The sequence below is a fragment of the Gadus chalcogrammus genome, chromosome 22 (genome assembly GCF_026213295.1).
Source record: "Gadus chalcogrammus isolate NIFS_2021 chromosome 22, NIFS_Gcha_1.0, whole genome shotgun sequence".
Taxonomy (NCBI): domain Eukaryota; kingdom Metazoa; phylum Chordata; class Actinopteri; order Gadiformes; family Gadidae; genus Gadus; species Gadus chalcogrammus.
Window position 1 is genome coordinate 19,353,783 of NC_079433.1, and position 19,224 is coordinate 19,373,006.

General features: G+C 44.2%; 1 protein-coding gene across 1 annotated transcript; it reads right to left on the reverse strand.

Annotated features, from left to right (window-relative positions):
- Positions 1-5: 5 nt before the first annotated feature.
- Positions 6-17,803, reverse strand: ndrg1a (N-myc downstream regulated 1a). Its single transcript, XM_056582385.1, has 16 exons — positions 17,655-17,803; positions 12,298-12,372; positions 11,939-11,974; positions 8,190-8,295; positions 7,719-7,839; positions 6,976-7,038; positions 6,705-6,765; positions 6,249-6,335; positions 6,018-6,074; positions 5,798-5,901; positions 5,173-5,235; positions 4,853-4,904; positions 3,781-3,828; positions 2,856-2,891; positions 2,047-2,098; positions 6-1,628 (listed from the first exon to the last, which is right to left on the reverse strand). The coding sequence occupies exons 2-16, from the start codon at positions 12,352-12,354 to the stop codon at positions 1,375-1,377; spliced, it is 1,197 nt and encodes a 398-aa protein (XP_056438360.1). The 5' UTR covers positions 12,355-12,372; positions 17,655-17,803; the 3' UTR covers positions 6-1,374.
- Between the last annotated feature and the right edge of the window lie 1,421 nt (positions 17,804-19,224).

A 19,224-nucleotide genomic window follows, 5' to 3' on the forward strand; every position in this document is an offset into this window, starting at 1 on the left:
GGTAGGGATGGTAGGGGGGGTGGGTGTCCTGTTAGTGCTACGGCTATCCTTCAGTTTACATTTTGATCGACCAGTTCACCCTTCCATCATCCAAAACAACAGAAGTGTCACCTCAAAAAAAAAAGTAAGCAACACCATGGCACATTTTTGTTCCTTTGTGCTTGATTGCATAGAAATCATCACAAAAGAAACCTATTAAACAATGAACTGATTCATGTCTGCAACCCTGATCAGTTAACAAAGCATAATAAATGCAGAGTTTTTAGTATGTGCCTGTTTTTGAACTTGTTTTGCAAAGCATTAAATTGGTTAAAAATAAATTGGAAAGTCCTACAACGTTCTACAAATTAAAAAAAGTCACAAAAGAAAGTCACAACCAAACGTCAAACATCTGATTCGGAATGTCAATGCAGATTTTCAGTAAATTTAAGTAAATAGAGACAATAGAGAGACAAATACATCTCCTAGATTGTTGTTAACATGGACAGATATATGTTCAAAAACAAAATTGACATAATATCCCCAAAACAAAGGAGTCATTAGCATAGGGGTTACATACTTTATATATACACAACATACTTAAATCTGGTCCCTTACGTTTTCAAAGACATCAAGTAAATCTGTGAATGAAACTGCCTTTTTTTTGGCATGAAACGCCCCCTCATTCTCTCTCTTTTGCTCCACATCTACAACCTCGGCTTCTATGCAAACAAAAACCAAAACACATAAAACATGCAAAGTAAAGAGAGATTGCAGCAAGAAAGAAATTAAAACATTCAAAACTCATTGACAATCAAGATAAGGGTATAGGCCTATTTGAGAAAGCCAGGGTGGGGGAGAGGCTGAGAGCTGGTTAAGTGTGGTTGAACACTATGGACCATTTAACAAGGTCAAAAAAATGACAGGGAAATTATTGGTGTATGAAAGATGAAACGCGATTTATGTGTACAAGCTGGTGTACTTAGAGAGAGAAAGAAAGGAAGAGTTCTCCTTTAAGGTTGGTCCTATGCTGCGCTGTCCCTAGCTACTCACAGAGCCAAGAGCGAGAATTGTGTTGTTTTTGTGATCAAATGTTGTGGGGAATAACAATGCATGAGTGATGATTAACCCACCCTACAAACTTTGGGTGTGTGTTCTCATCTTAAAATGTATTCTGTAATTTGCAGGGAATCAGAAATACGGTACAAAACGTACAAAGGTATTTGTGCGTTGCTGTTTCTTATAGAGCCAGGGGGAGGCGATGTCCCTCTGGCTCTTCGTGTGTGTTGTGTGTGTGCCCCGTTCTGACAGTTTGGTGGCAGCGCAGCAAGGCCGAGGGCTGGGTGTACGGGGCTACGGTCGTCTTCCTCTGCTAGCGCTACCGCTACGACTAGCCTAACAGGACACTTCGGTGGACTTGAGCACGGCCTGGTCCGAGCTGCCGGAGCCGTCCATGGTGTCCGTGTGGGAGCGGCCGCGCTGCGGGTGCTCCGTCGTCTGGCTGCGTGAGCGCGTGCCGTCGTTGGTGTGCGAGCGCGAGCGGTTGCCGTCGTTGGTGTGCGAGCGCGAGCGGTTGCCGTCGAAGGAGGCGACGCTCGAGCCCGAGGCGGTTCGCGAGCGGACCAGGCGGGTCATGCTGGCGGAGGGCACTGGAGGAGGAGGAGGGAAAGGTAGTGGTTAGCAGCTAGCTCGATATGCTAAAGAGCTACGTATAGAAGCCAGCTAGCTAAATTTGTTTTTCCCTAATTAAGTCATTGTTTGCGTGCGTGTGTGTGTATGTATGTGTGGGTTTGGGTAAACTAGCAGCTTTCATAATAACAGTTATCAGGAATTATTTGCAATTTATCAATTTCTCTTAGAATTATCCATGGAATCAATGTGGAATGCGTCAGTTATTAGCAAAATAGGCTCCTATTACCACTAGAGGCCACCAAAGCAAACTTATTTAGAGTGTGTGCTCAAAAGCATTGAATGTTGCGCCAACATAAATGTATAGGCCTATATCATGTGCATATGTCTAGGATTCCATTTATTTTGTCCACTTTGTGTGTGTTCTGGTGTACTCACTGTATCCCATGCCCTGGATGAAGTACTTGAATGCCTCTGTCAGTTTCGCGGGCTACGGAGCAAGAGAGAGAGAGAGAGACGGTGAGATGAAGCGCAAATACAGGGAGCATCTTTCCCCTATTTCCTCCTGTACCCCTAGAAGATTACAAGTGTTTTCACAAACACTCCTCGCCTACCTTGATCCCCAACACAACAACATACACATACACACACACACACACACACACACACACACACACACACACACACACAGACACACACACACACACACACACACACACACACACACAATCACACAGATAAACACACACACACACACACACACACACACACACACACAAACACACAAACACACACTAACACTTGGAGCTATGGTAGTGGCAGTGAACAGGTGTTGCTGGATTATAAACCTATCCATTGAGGTCTTCCTCCCAACTGGCACGCAATGATAATGCTCTTACAGTCTTACAGTGCGTCTTACCGAACCAACGCACACACAAACACATGCTAGCCTTTTCACCCTGACCCCGTTAGCCAATTATATGAGCGCACTCTATTGAGGACAACACACACACAGCAAACACATATAAAGGGAGGGACAGAGAGATAGAGAGAGACCAAGAGAAAGTAAGAGGTATTTAAGGTAAGAAGAGACCGAGAGATTGAGATCTAAAGAGATAATTAGAGAGGCAGATAATTTGAGAGAGAGGGAGAGAGAGATAGATAGAGAGAGAGAGAGGGAGAGAGAGATAGAGAGAGAGAGAGAGAGAGAGAGAGAGAGAGAGAGAGAGAGAGAGAGAGATACACACCTGGTCGACCATGGGCAAGCCTCCACAATCAGCCATCTGTGCAGACATTGGGAAACCAAACAAGAAGAGGTCATTGGCACTTAGCACATTAGCTCCTGGCCATTTGCACAGCAATAGCCCCATTACCTTAACCCTGTGAGTACAGCTAATACAAGCTGGTTGCAACCCATCGGCCACTTTAGAATTAGCCATGGTAAAATATACAGATGGCCGCTTTAATGGCCCTCCCCTCCATTGGTTAAGCAGTCATTAACCCGTCATTAAATACATAAAAACAGTCTGTAAGTAGGTCAGCCATGGCGGGCGCGTGCCCGCGCCTACTACGTGCACGTCCACGGCCTCGCCACCAGTTAATGTGTCACCAGGTACATGCTGAGCCCTCGCAATCTTATCAGCACACTCCCTGCCGCCAAGGCTATTAATAAGACAAGCTCCTCCAGGGGGAGGGGTTGATAACGGGACAGGGAGAGGGGGGAGAGAGAGGGTGAGGGAGGTGATAACGGGACGGGGAGCAAGGGGCGAGAGAGGGTGAGGGGAGAAGATATAGGGTGGGGCTGATATAATGTGGGGGAGTGATATAGTGTGAGGGGTGATCTAGGGTGGGGGTGTGATATAGGATTGGGGAGTGATATAGAGTGCGGGTTGTGATATAGAGTGCGGGTTGTGATATAGGGTGGGGGAGGTGATATAGGGTGAGGGAGGTGATATAGGGTGAGGGGAGGTGATATAGGGTGAGGGGAGGTGATATAGGGTGAGGGGAGGTGATATAGGTTGAGGGAGGTGATATAGGGTGAGGGAGTGACATAGAGTGGGGGGAGGTGATATAGGGTGAGGGAGTGATATGGGGTGGGGGAAGGTGATATAGGGTGAGGGGAGGTGATAGAGGGTGGGGGAGGCTGAGGTGAAAGGAGGCGAGGTGGTTCACCTTCAGCAGAGTGGTCTTGGTGGGGTCCAGCTTGGTGTTGCAATCGACCTGGTGGTGCAAACAAAACGTGTGTTAAGTATGGGTTCAGTGGAGTAGCAGTTGGAACTGTGATTGTGAATGATTATGATTCAAATATTTTAAAATAAAAAATATATGTATATTCACACACACACACACACACACACACACATACACACACACACTAAAGCTATATTGTAGATTTGGGTTGCCTTTTGAACCTTAAAATAATGTAATTTATGTCAGTATATTTGACCTATTTTAAGATCTCTCTTGTAAACCTGGTGCTAATATCAATAAGACTGGCTAAATAAAGACTAATACAACTTTAAAACGATAAATTCTAAATCAAAGAAAACAAAGTAAATTGTCCCGTACAGTAATGTCAGTTAAAGAAACAGAGAGACGGTTTTCCACCTTCAGAGGATTTAAAGTTCTGCCTCACTTCCTTTTGTTTTTTCCTCTAAACCGTGCTTAGGCATAACCTTTAAGTGGTTAATGGGGCACGTCCTCCGGCCCTTTAAACTGGTGACAGAGTGCCAGGGCACGTCGGACACATGTTAACACCAGGGGAGGCACGGCCAAGCCACCCAATCATTACTGCACCGTGTCTTACTGCTCCTATTTGGCAGCACTTTGAACAATGTTTAACTGTGTTTTGAAAGTGCTTTTAATGTTTTAACAGTTTTTCAATAGTTATTTAATAATATGTTAACTGTGTTGAACAGTATTCTAATAGTGTTTTGAGAGTACTTTGAACAATGTTTCAACAGTGTTTTAACCGTGTTTTGACTGCTTTTAAAAGTGCTTTAACAATGTTTCAATCTTGTTTCTAACCGTGTGTTTTCATCGTGTTGAACCTTTATTTTTTACCGTGTTTTTAACAATGTTTCAATAACATGGTAACTGTGTATGAACAATATTTCAACAGTGTTCCCACCGTTTTTTGCCATGTTTTAACCATATTTTCACTGTGTCTTGACGGCACATTCAAAAGTGATTTAAGATTGTTTTAACCATGTTTTAATAACATGTGAACAGCATTTTAACTCACCACGGCCTCAACAGCAGGGGAGTTGTCCCCGACCACTAGCAGGGAAGGGCACCTAGACAGAGGCACACAGGGTGGGGGAGGAGAAAGGCAGCCGATGAGAGGGAGGTTATAGGATAAGGCCCAATCCCATTTCTACCCCTTACCCCTTCCTCTTACCCCTCACCCTTGTTTTGAAGGGGTAAGGGGAAGGGGTAAGGGGTAGAAATGGGATCGGGCCTAAGGCCCAAGATGTCCATACCCCAGGGTTACGTCCACTGGTGTGCACAGCACTGGAATGCCACGCTTCTGTGGTGATATGCAACACTGTTTGTCCAACTTACTTCAGCGTTCTGGGGTTGATGGGGCTTCCTGGGATGGGTCTCTCGATCTCCAGGTCCCTACGGCTGCAGAAGGGGAAGCGGGTTCAAACAGAAGGACTCTAACCACTCCCTGACTACTGCAGTTTGGACTGTGTTTGTAAAGTGGCATTCAGGAACCGTTTTCACCCGAGGGATCCCATTACATTTAAGTCACTATCTACTTAAGATATTGTACAATTCTAAATGATTGCGATTGTGTGTACATCATTTTATGGTCCAATAAATAAATAATATATTATTATGGTCAGATGCTGTTTTATCCACCATTACATACTCCCTTCAGCTGATGGATTCAGATTACAGGCTTAGCTAGGGAGAACAAGAACAACCTATTAGGAGGATGATGGGATGTGTTTGTGAGTGTGAGGGTACATGTGAGTGTGCATGTGTGCGCGTGTATGTGTGTTTTTATGTGTGTGTGTGTGTGTGTGTGTGTGTGTTCATGTATGTGTTTGTGTGTGTGAGTGTTTGTGTGTGTGAGTGTTTGTGTGTCTGTCCGTCCGTCCGTCCGTGTGTGTGTGTGTGTGCGTGTGTGTGTGTGTGTGTACGTGTGTGCGTGCGTGTGTGTGTGCAGAGTGTCCCTCACCTGGTGTAGGCCCTGACAAAGTGTTGCAGGTTGTAGTGGTTCATGTCGTTCATGATGTGGTGGCGGTAGGTTCCGATCAGGTCATGGTTGTTGGAGATTTCCTCCTAGGACCAAAACCAAACCATAACACGAAATGAGCATAGGAAGGCCCATGTAGGGAAGCCATGAGAGTGCCGTACATGAAATATCCCGTCAGGGAGTGGTCTGGGTGTGAACGTACCGTTCCGAAGAGATGGGAAATGATCATGTCTGGCAGAGCGTGGGCCCAGCCTGTGATCTGCAACAAGGTTTACAAATGATTTAGCATCCACGCAGCGCATATTGTCCTGTCATACGCTGAGCATCTGCGTGTGTGTGTTTTTGTGTGACTGTGTGTGTGTGTGTGTGTGTGTGTGGTTGTATATGTGTGTGTGTGTGTGTGTGTGCCTTGCATGAGTGCGTGTGTGTCCACCTTGTGTGCGGCCCAGTCCATCCAGCCCTCAGCACAGGGGTTGATGTTGATCAGTACCAGGCCCTCCACCATGGCGGGGTAGTCCAGCTGAGAACCAGAACACAACGTTCACACTGAGACCGGGCCCCCAGATCACATCACCTGCTCTGGTTAAACCATTTCAATGTTGGATGACGGAAGGGTTCAGTGGAGGGTTGAACCAATATATAATATATATGTCGGTTCTCCTATCAACCATGTATCAACCTTTCTCCCCGCTGAGCAATCGGTTTGTTTTATTCCACCAATCCGGAACATTCCAGAGGCTTTTTTAGTAGCGCTAATGCAACGCCATGCTAATGCAATAAGCAGCATTACAGTGCCAGAATCAGAGTAGCAACACATTCGCCAGCTCAGCTAATCCCGGTTTGATTAAAACTCTGTAATGATTAAGCTAACAAGAGGACAAACACTCACAGCAAATCTGGTCAGGATGTACGCCCCGGCGCCGATGCCCATGCCAATCACGCTCTTCAGCCTGGAACACATGACAGGAGACAGAGACATTGGAAAAAGCTCTTAGACAATAATAAGTGGCAGTAGGGTAGGGCAAGTTGTTAGCAAGGAAAGCATTATAGATAATAAATACCTAAATAAAGAAAAGGTAACAAGTGCTTAGTAAATGGATGCATTGATGGATGTTCTTAACACAAAGTGCCGCTCAGTGGCCCTTTACTGCGCCACCTACCCAAAGTGCTTCAGGACCGCGGGGAGGGTCTCAGCAAGCTGGTCCATAGAGGGATACTCATACCTGAAAGATGAGGTGTGTGGGGGGGGGGGGGGGGGGGGGGGGGGGGCAACAGAATACAGTTGTGGATAGTCAGTTGAATGGAAACGAGTAATAAATCAATCAATCAATCAATCGTTTAGCGCTTGTTGTTATTTAAACTGCAGCATTCAGCATTCTGCTGTTTATGATAGGATCATTAGGTGTCAGGTGACCTTTGTCTGCCGTTATCATCACGGAACACACACACATACTGCTTATTCCTCCCCTAATCTAAGTGGGTCAGCAAGGAAGATCAACGGAAATCTAACTGTAAGGGTGACCGATTACCTCCCCCATTGACTTTCAGCGTGTATGCATGCGTGTGCCTGTGTGTGTGTGTGTGTATGTGTGTGTGTGTGTGTGTGTGTGTGTGTGTGTGTGTGTGTGTGTGTGTGTGTGTGTGTGTGTGTGTGTGTGTGTGTGTGTGTGTGTGTGTGTGTGCGTGTGTGTGGGTGTGAGAAATGCATCTTATAATCGGCTCAGTCCTTACTGTGTGTGTTTGTGTGTGTGTGTGTGTGTGTGTGTGTGTGTGTGTGTGTGTGTGTGTGTGTGTGTGTGTGTGTGTGTGTGTGTGTGTGTGTGTGTGTGTGTGTGTGTGTGTGTGTGTGTGTGTGTGTGTGTGTTTGTGTGTGTGTGTGTGTGTGTGTGTGTGCGTGCCTCACCCGTTGGAGAAGGTGTTGGCCCCCTCGTGCTGGCCTGGCGCGTCCACGTGGACCACGGCAAAGTGCTGCATGATCTCCTGCATGTCCTCGTGGCTGAACACCGGGTTCCAGCAGGTCTTGTCTGGGGGGAGACACCACACAACGCCGTTAGCCTTGCATCGGGTCATCCTTCATGTGTGTTTGCCGTCTTGAAAGGCCCAACATGGCCGTGGCCTGGTTTCACACTTCATCTGTCATATACAGCGTATATGACAGATGAAGTGTGAAACTTCAGAGAAAGAAGCCACGCTCGGATATTGTCCGAAGCTAAACTGTTGCCGTGGCGATAACGCACACCGTGTGTCAGTCTAATCTGCTTCCAGGGGGGGGGGTGGTGCAAGGCGGTGGAGGGAAGGGGGATCTGTGAGGCGCTGTGGCAGCAGATGCCGTGGCGGTACATGCCAGGGCTATAGGAGGAGGCGGCGGGCTTACGGTTCAGGCCGATGTCGTGGAAGGTGAGGATGACAGGCCGGTCGCCCTTGGGCACGCCCTTCATGGAGCAGTGGATCCTCCCGTAGGGGGTCTCCACGTCGTGCTCCTGTAGGGGGAGCAGGGGTCACCATGAGGTCTGAGCGCACGCAAGACAGCTTCATAAAGGAGCTCCAAGGGCTCAGAACAATAGGAGGTATAGTAGTAGAAATAATTAGTATAATTATAGTAAGTATAGTAATAATCATATTATTATAATAATAGTAGAAAATATAAGATATAATATTATAATTTACATTTTTTAATAATAACACAAATAGGAATAATAATAGGCCTGATTCTTATAATAGTACACTTGCTTTTGAGTATGTTGACGATTACATTTATTATTGTGATTTTAATTAAGGATAATAATAATATTTAGTGAGTTTGTAATAATTATAACGATGATATTAAAAATATATATATATTTCATGTACATTGGATGATTCAAAAGTGTTTTCATCAAAGTTTCTCATTAAATCAGTCAGTGTCAAGGAAAGGGAAGGCCAAGTTCCCATTTCAAGATAAACCTCTTTTAGTTTGTTTTTCCACATTAGCGACAACATTGTCACAGACCAAAATCGTTTCACGGACACCTCTCAACCACATGATCCACGATTAGACCAAATAACTGGTGATCATTGCACCAGATGCATAGAAGGCAGGACACATCCAAACCAAGTGAATGCCTGTCTGCAGAAAGGAATTTAATCACAACCAACTTTTTTAAGCATCTCTGCCTAAACCACTATCAGCATCTTGCTACCTGTGACGATCAAATTCATGACAGGGGTATCATTGGAAATGTTACACTCCGTTGCTCACGTGGATATTTGAAATTAATCAACATGTTTTCAACCTTTTAATTGTAGCTATAAATAGAAAACACAAAATAGAATAATAGTGTGTGACGAGGTCAAATAAACTGAGCAGCCTACTCACGGTGACTTCAAGCTCAGCCACAATCATTTCCACATCAGAATCTTCAAGAACCATGTCAGCAGCCGTGTGTCGAGCGACGCTCGCTTATATGAATATCAACAGACGTAGCCGGGCCGGCTCTAAGGGCAACAGATCCGATTGGTGGGTAAGCTCCTGTACGGTTCCTGAGAGTGCCGTGTATTCTGGGAGCCCTGTTTTATACCCCTACTGCTTAGCACTTGGCCTAAGCTCCCAATACTCCCAGGGTGCTTTGCAGGCTGGTCAAAACAAGCTAATTCTAGATAAAGAGATCCCTAAATTGGATCAGCCAATGTCAGACAGGAGGGGCATTCGGAGCTGTAGGATGGTGAGGCGTTGACTTTAGAACAGTATCGTGACCAATGTTTGGAGGAGGATGTGGTCTATCCTAGGCGTGATTCAGCAGGGTGGCTTTGGAGTGGGGCAGTGAATGGGTCATAGATGTAGTTGGTTCATATAATAGGTCAGCCACATTCAGGGTGATGTAGGGCTACCATGTTGTTTATACAAAAACTTTGACACATCTCTAAAATATTGGGGTAATTTTAACAAGAGTTTTCAAAATAATATATCTACCTCAAAGAAGTATCCACATGAAGATTATTGTAGTTTTGGTTTTGATTTTAGTCAAGTAAAAACTGTTGGAACTTCTATAGATAGGTAGGTATTTCCCTCCACATACTAGTGTTGCATCACCAGCTGATGTGATCACACAAGTATAAGGATGGACCTTTCCTACTGGCACAGCAGTCTAAGCCTTGAGTCCCATCACTTGAGGGCCATGTCTGTGAGGGACAGCTCAGGGTTAACCGAGCAAGCCGTCAATGGTCTAACTATTTGATGTATTGTGACTGATGATATCAATAAATAAAGGTTGGAATAACATTGTTACTTGTGTTAGGATAATGATAATATTAAAAAGAGGGAGAGAAAACTGAGAGAGATACCAAGAGAAAGAGAGAGAGCAAGAGCAAGAGAGACCAGAGCAAACAAAGACCGGTTTTGAGTGGTTATGATCCACCTGAAAGCAATACCTTGTAGTGAGTGTAACATAATTCACCTACAGTAATTTGCTATGTGTTGTTCTTTCCACTGTGTTAGGCATGTCGTTTACTGTCTTGGTGGTTCAGGGATCGCTGTCCCTTTAAGGATTACGAGCGTCTCATGATGTCAGAGCCCGATGCGGGATTTGTTTACTTGCAGCACGTTTTGATTTCCTGTTTTCTCTAACTCAATAAACGAGTCACACAACTGTGTGCTCAACGTGCTAAATTGTATCTCTCATTCAACGCAATTTCCACAACCTCATAATTACAGATCTGCAGGTAAACATTAGGAGCTCTAACCACACCCCTCTTTATGTATTCCTTCAGACACGCACACACTCCAACACACTCCTCTGAAAGATAATACTGACAATTCAGAGAGCTAACTGTTGAGCCATTGAGCCACAGAGAGCCATTGAGACACTGTGTGTGTGTGTGTGTGTGTGTGTGTGTGTGTGTGTGTGTGTGTGTGTGTGTGTGTGTGTGTGTGTGTGTGTGTGTGTGTGTGTGTGTGTGTGTGTGTGTGTGTGTGTGTGTGTGTGTGTGTGTGTGTGTGTGTGTGTGTGTGTGTGTGTGTGTTTGTGTGTGTGCCTGAACGCTCGTGTGCATGTAAGTGGCAGCAGGATGGCCAAGATTGCCAGATGGCGGGCGCGCTCGCTCACGAAAACCTACGTCATTAACGAGCTCAGACGCTTTGGTGAAATGAAACGCTCGCCCTGAATACCTCAGGTCAGCTCATCCACCTGTAAAAATACCTCCATCTACTGATCATCCAGGGACAACCACGTGACCATCTACTATCTACTGACTATCTTCTGACTATCTACAGATTATCTACTGACTATCTACTGATCAATTAGAGACAATCAACTGACCATTAACTATCTGCTGACTATCGACTGATCTAATCTACTGACCTTCTTAAAAAACATTGACTACGACAACTTTATACTGAGACAATCTATACACTATCTACTGAGTCTTTAGAGGCTATCTACTGACTACGTACTGAGGATCTACAGATCATCAAGTGACACCCTACTGACCATCTACTGACCAGCTACAGACAATCTACTGACCATGTTGTGGCCATCTGCTGACCATGTTGTGACCACCTCAGTGCTTGTTGACTCACTGTTCCAGAGTGCTCTCCATGGTGCTGAGATCGGGGACTCTGATTGGCTCTGGTGCACAGCAGTAACCACATGGCACAGACCCAACGCGGTAATAGAGTGATCAATGAACTGTGTGTGCGTGCGTGCCGTGCGTGCGTGCGTGAATGTGTGTGTGTGTGTGTGTGCGTGCTCGCGTGCGCGTGTGTGTGTGTGTCAGGGAGGCGGGAGGGAAGGAGGGTGTTACCTGACAGACTGTTGGTCTGGAGAATACGTTAAGTCATTTCTGCATGTGATCGAGTTAGCATGAGAAAAAAAATGTCCCTAAGCCAGACGAAAGGACACAAATCTCCAACATGGCCAGGGGGTTGTTTGCAACAACAAACGCAATGTATTCTAGAAACCACCACTAGATGGTGCCAGGAACACCTCAATTTGGGAAGAGATTTCATAAATATATTCTAATATATCGATATATAGCGAAAACCTAATGGATGTCGTATTTTTATATTGATGAACAAGACTGTGGAAAACATTATCTGGGCAAATGTGCAATATCTCCATAGATAACCAAAGTTATCTTAATACATACCTTGATCATAAGTTGCTGCACAGCCTCTCTCAAGCCCTGGAAAAGAAAAGGGCAGATTATTACAATGTACTAATCTAATCTAGTGCAATTATACATCTGTAACCCAATGTCCTGAATGAGTGTATGTCCTGGGTGAGTGAGTGAGTGAGTGAGTGAGTGATGACAACATTATTACAAAGAATATCTTGGTTGTGTTTAGCTCCTCATCACATGTGCACTTTGTGTCGTCAGCGGTCAGTACTACTGTATGATGCGTCCATCCAACAGCTCGCCCAGATGACATGCTGTACATGTTTATGTAACCGCCCCCGACCGCGACCACCCTGACCCCAAACAGTCCAGATTGTCATGGAACATACCGGCAGCTCCCTGTCCACCAGCAGGGGCTTGGACTCGACCAAATGGATGTCATCCATTTCAATGAGCTGGGTAGCCTGGGGAGAGAGAGAGAGAGAGAGAGAGAGAGAGAGAGAGAGAGAGAGAGAGAGAGAGAGAGAGAGAGAGAGAGAGAGAGAGAGAGAGAGAGACAGAGAGAGAGAGACAGAGAGAGAGAGAGAGACACACACACACACACACACACACACACACACACACACACACACACACACACACACACACACACACACAGAGAGGTGAGTTTCAGTTGGATGCTTTTCCTCCTGGTTTTTCATGGGCTGTACAGCAATGAGTATCATTTTCATGCAACACTTTGACATGCTTTCGTTTTTTTGATGGATCATTACATAATATCAGCACAATAGTCCCTTTCACCCTTTCCTCTGGGAACTTTAGAAGCATACAAAAAACGATGCGTTGTGCAAATATGATTTTGAAAAGTGTAATTCCACAACGTTATTATACAAAAAAACATACACAAAAGAAAAACAAACTTGAAAACCATAGAACAGAAGTGGGAGTCAAGGTGGTGAACAGGAAAAATTCGAACAGATAAAAAAGAAGTTTGGGTGATCAGATCAAATCATTTGGGTGCATGCATTTTATCAAAACAACAAAGTTAATAACTATTTATAAACATATAAGCTGCTGCTACTACAGGAACGGAATACCTTTGGCGATATTACACCCCAAGAATGGATTACCTCAGAAAGTGTTTATTTATGCCTCTGACATCCTCTGATAAATTTCAAACATTATGAAAAAGATCCTACAGATAAATAAATTGAGTATCGTATTCACAACTATCTTTTTAATCTTTCGAAATCTGTAACCTCACCCATAGGTGGCAGCAAATCCTCCACGCTACCCCTTTTAGTATGCCATGCTAGATTTCATAGCATAACGTCAAGTTTCTATTTATCCAGAGCTCAAGGGGAAAGGGTAACCGAGACCCAGTGAGAGAGAGTCAGATATCAATGATGGCACAGACTGAGAGAGTGTGAGACAGAGAGACAGAGACAGAGACAGAGGCTCGGTCTCAATAGAAACCAGCCGTCAGATTGTGCTAGTGCATCATGCTGCGGCTTGCTTGGGAGCAGCGAGGCGACTGCAGCTGTGAATGCAAATGGCATCAGCCGGTTATGAGAGCTCTTTGTGTCCGCAAGGGCCCCGCTGTTAGCCTCTCAGACCCCGGGGCCTGGGGAGTTCTCCTCCTCTGCTTAGCGGGACACTACCCCCGAGACAAACAACACACAACACGAACCATCCAGGAAGCCAGTGACACCATGGCTTCAACCGACCCATAACGACTGTGAATCGCTGTTCTATTCTTCTTCTCTGTGGTTTTGTCTCTCTCTCTCTCTCTCTCTCTCTCTCTCTCTCTCTCTCTCTCTCTCCCTCTCTCTCTCTCTCTCTCTCTCTCTTGATGATGGTAAAAAGTTTGACAATATCCTTTTAAAGTCATACTTCTTGTATTACTTGCAAATATATAAATCAATATGTCTTATCCTTCAATTATGTAGGAGGGTTAATGGCATTTTCCTACTCATTCCCAAGCCCACATTTCTGTATTTGAGATAAAGATAGTGTCTCTGTATCTTGACTCTGAGAACAAAGAGCTAAGCCAGTCAGACCCACACAATAGTCACACAGTGGAAGGGGTGATACATCACACAACAGGTCCGTTTGTCCTTCTGCTGCGCCTTCAAAAGCACAGCCCACCAACGCAATGTGGACCTTTTGTGGACACAGGCCCCCGTTTAAAATTCCAGATCCAATGACCACGAAAAAACACATCCATAACCCCCAACTATAGGAGAGACATTTCCGTTGGAAGCACTGCTAAACATTTGATCATGTGCTATTAGCCAGCTGGTTTATACAACACACGCGTCTTGTTTAAAAACGTGCATAAAAAAAAAAAAACTGCAATGCAATTGTCATTGGCCAACCTCTGAAAAGATGACTTCCTGTTTACGTTGTCCAGCAAGGAGCGGACATGCTGGGGGAAAGCTGTACACTGAGACATCTGGGTCATCGGCAGTTAACAGATACGCCCTAAGCTCTCCGTCTGACCTCCCAACCACTAAGGTAACACCTCACCTGAACACAGGGCTGGGTACGTACAGGCCACCTCGGCTGTCAGCCGCGTCTTTGGGTTTTTTCTTCTTACACTCAATTTGCTCCTGATTCAAGAACATGGGAAGACGATGTGTGCATTCTGTGCTGATCCTGTCCTATGAAACATGGCCATGACAACGCATGACTGACATTAGGGCGTCAAATTTAATTATGAATTGTGTAAATTCTGGTTGAGAATTTTGTTCATCCTTTTGTGTACCCTATCGCAAAAAAACTTTCTTTATCTTTCGAGATTTCGCCTTAAGAGTGAAACTACTCCCTCAAATATGTCAGAATATGACCATGAGACACAGATTTCTCTGTGTCTGGTGTGATTGCCATGCCCTATAAATGCATAAATAACAATACCATTTCACAGTCATGAATAAGCAACAATGATACAACCTGTGATAGACCTCACATTGTTCATTGTTGCCGTGATAGAGTTTTTTATCCTGAGAACGTTCTAAACTAGCCGACTGTTTCTCTTGCAGCCATTGTGAGGCATTGTGCTGAGAGAGAGCGCACACAGCCTAACAAGTTCTTGTTGTCATTGTAGTTGTTTCGTCTTCAACATTATCCACACGTGTACACTTCCCATAAACAGCCGCGCACGAGGGAGGTGAAAGCTTTGAAATAGCTTTGGCTGAGTCGAGGTGAGACTTTGAAGTTATGTAATTGTAAGAGGGCGATTGGACCCAATATCTGTGAATCCATGACAATCTACAAGGAATGCTTGACAAACTGCAGTTAAAGGACAGAGATGAAAATGATTCGTATTGTTTGTGAAAGGATCTATAATGAGGACCAAGTTAAGGCCTATGGGTGAAAGTATTAAATTGCAATGCATTACCTGGGGTAGTATGATAGTAAGGCATGAGATGATGGCTGCAAACTATTTCAATTTCATACGTATCACTAAATAAAAGTATTATTACAGTTTTTCTCAGTCGCTTTGGTACATTTCTAAGATCAGAATTGAAATTCTCAAAACTTCCTGTTCAACCTTCACATCATTTTGTCACTTGTGCACATCAAAAAAGCAGTTTCTCATTTCTTTGAACAAGTTGCAAATGCTTTGGTACATTCATGCAAATGATTATGTACAATTCTCTGCTCTTTCCTACATTATCAAATGCTTACGTCATGTTGATCAAAATGTATTGTAATGGGTCTCTATTGAATAGTCTCACCCACACAACATTGGAGCACAACACAATGTTACATTGTCTGAGAATTTGTGGCCCAACAGAAAGGAACGTCAGGAGGTGTAGGATGACTACACTGTAATTCCTACAGCAATGCATGCTAGCAATGACATGGTCTGTCAACAAATTACAGTACAAACAGTCAAAGCGTAAATGTGAATCTTGTCCAGTCTCTTGCAATTAATCTCCCACATACACTAAGGTGTAACTTACATACACAGTAAGGTGTAACTTACAATTTACAATAATTGTCTTCAAAACTTTAGCCATGGTTTACATCAGAACATCCCTCCAGAGTACACTGTTATATTGACAACATGAGCAATTTGACAGTCTTATCCATACACAATGACATAAGGACTTGTCATTTTGATGGCACTGACATGTTCATTGACACAGATATTTACTTTTGAGAAAACAAACTAAGGATTTTGAGCAAGAGACTTGCTTTTGCATGAAATCCATGGTGTTTTGCTATTTGTACGAATTGTTTTGAGAAATGCACTTACTGTTTTGCAAATTTCTATTCTGATCTGAGAAATGTACCAAAGCGACTTAGAAAAACTGTAATGTAGGAAAAAAAGCTCATTAAAAAATGTTGGGCATTTTGTCTTGAGAAGACTCAACAAAGACATGTGTGCCTATTAACCCGAGCCAACGCTGCAGTGTCAAAGGCCTTGGAGCTGTAGTTCACCCTGCAGTGACGCTCTGTCTGTTTGCTTAGTGGGGGGACAGAACATACATATACACTGATTACATTTGTAAAAACATCTGAGCCCAGAGTTAAGTCCAGGCGCACCTCTCGCTTGCCTTCGTTTAGGGTCCAAATCCCAAAGAACACTCATGTTTCTATCTCCAGAAAGACAATGATTTCTTCCCCTAATCTTAGCAAAAAAATCTAAACCGTCAAATCCCTGCCCTGGATATATCAGTGCTAGTAAGAGGTCTTGTCAGATAAGCTGTTGAAGACCTACATTTTAGGATTGACAAAGTAGTAAAATCGTAGTTCAAATGCATCGCCATTCAAGAATTCCCATACAGCACAGATATGGTGTAGAGAGAGAGAGTGAGTGAGTGAGTGAGTGAGTGAGTGAGTGAGTGAGTGAGTGAGTGAGTGAGTGAGTGAGTGAGTGAGTGAGTGAGTGAGTGAGTGAGTGAGTGAGTGAGTGAGTGAAAGTGACTGACTGACTGACTGACTGACTGACTGACTGACTGACTGACTGACTGACTGACTCACTGACTCACTGACTCACTGACTGACTGAGTGTGTAAGTGAGATAGTGTTTAGACGGGTGAGTGATCAAGCGGATCACCCTTGGTTTGAGAGATATTGCTGCAAAAGACATGCATGACATCATTATTGCTGAATTACACTGTGCGATTTAAATCCACCAGATCTCTGAACTATGGTTGTAATACATCTAGGTCACAGTTAAGGATGACAAACAACAGAGTTAAAGAAAAGAATGCTAAAGTTTTTGTACACTGCGTAATCATTTTGTAAACAAATTGATTAAGAACAGGCTACTATTTCATGATTTATGTTATTATAATTCAGTAACCCATCTGTTTGAAATAAAACAATCTGGAAATGGTCGGTATGAAATATGGATAGTCTGTAGGCAACATATCTACTCTGGATACACAGCTTTGTGCAGATCTCAATACTATATTCATCCCGCCACCTGTGGCTTACCTGCGGACGGAGGCGCGCTGAGACACATGCACAAAGCATTCTACTATTTGTGGCCGAGGATGAAACATGACTGAAATTATGAAATTATAACTTAATTCTCGAAGGAATTTCGAAGTTATTTTCAAATACATAGTCACAAAGATCCAATTTCCTATTTCAAGAAAATATATCGCGTGGCCAACATCTCAAAATAACACCAAAAAAAAACACGGTTTCAAACTGTTTTTTTCCTCAAAACGAATTTCCATCAAATGAACAATAATACCCAAACTACTTGGTTGAAATAGAAGCATACCTTTCGATTACGGGTTTTGATTGTCCTCAGATGACCGACTCGACACAAAAACTCCTCACAAGTAACGCCGCGTCTCTTTCTCGACGTGTTGTCTTCCACCGACAGGGCCTCGCTCTGTTGTTTTGACGTGCTGAGGAGCACGGGCGCACCAGGGAGCTATAAAGCTTTGGGGGGCGTGCGGCCCGGCCCACTTTCTCTTGCAGGCACGTGCTGTTAGGCAAGAGTCGTAGGAGTTGGCTACGACTGTTTCCTCCGATTGCATGATGAGAAACTTTATGATGACATTACACTCGGGATTGCGTAAAATTCACTAAGTGAATGTAAAAATTCTTAATCTTTTGACATGTAAACGGTTCTTTTAGATTGAAGATAAGGTTTTCCATATTGGAAAACATTGAAGGCGTTCCTCATAGTAGGGAACCTTCCATTTTCCTCATAGTAGGGTAAACCAGATCATTAAGATGTTTCTCATCCTCACAGCTCCTCTGCCCAAACAAAAGTATGGGAGGGCTTGGAACGCAACCTTGGGCCTGGGATTCTGAGGAAGAGTCTTAACAAAGGGAAGTCCTCCCTGTGTTGTGTGTGTGTGTGTGTGTGTGTGTGTGTGTGTGTGTGTGTGTGTGTGTGTGTGTGTGTGTGTGTGTGTGTGTGTGTGTGTGTGTGTGTGTGTGTGTGTGTGTGGTGTGTGTGTGTGTGTGTGTGTGTGTGTGTGTGTGTGTGTGTGCATGTGTGTGTGTGTGTGTGTGTGTGTGTGTGTGTGTGTGTGTGTGTGTGTGTGTGTGTGTGTGTCTGTGTGTGTGTGTGTGTGTGTGTGTGTGTGTGTGTGTGTGTGTGTGTGTGTGTGTATGTGTGTGTGTGTGTGTGTGTGTGATACCTGTGCTTTTTAACAACATAAAATGTGGTTATGATGATGCAGTAAATTAGTTGAGATTAAATCACATTTTTGGATCTCAGCCCCCAAATAATGACACTTTTCAACATCTAAATATACAAATGAAAGAAAAAAGTTGCGTTGTGGTCGTTGTTCATGGACACAGTAGTATCCGGTCCTGAAATAGCCAGTGCACCAAGCAGAAAGGAAGCAGGCTGGGGGCCAAGGATAGGATAGCATGTATCTCTGTTGTAGCTTGAGAGAGCATAGCCACAATGATAGACATTTACAGAAAAATATGGTTTATATGGGGGGGATGGGGCAACTGGGTGATCACTTTCTAAGAGCAAAGTGTACAGAATACAGCATGGTTGTTACATTCCATATGGTTTGTGTAAGCATGCCGGATCATTCAATCACCTCGGGAAACAGATAGCTTTACCTACCCACAGAGAGCGAGAGCGAGAGAGAGAGAGAGAGAGAGAGAGAGAGAGAGAGAGAGAGAGAGAGAGAGAGAGAGAGAGAGAGAGAGGAAGAGAGAGGAAGAGAGAGAGAGGGGGGTGGGGGGAGAGGGAGGGAGATCCTTGGCACTGTACCAGATGTATGACAGCTAGAGAGTGTCTAGGCCTACATGTGCGGTGGAAAAGCGGCAATAAACTGGATAAGGACAGATGGACTTTGATCGTCGGGCAGTATAAC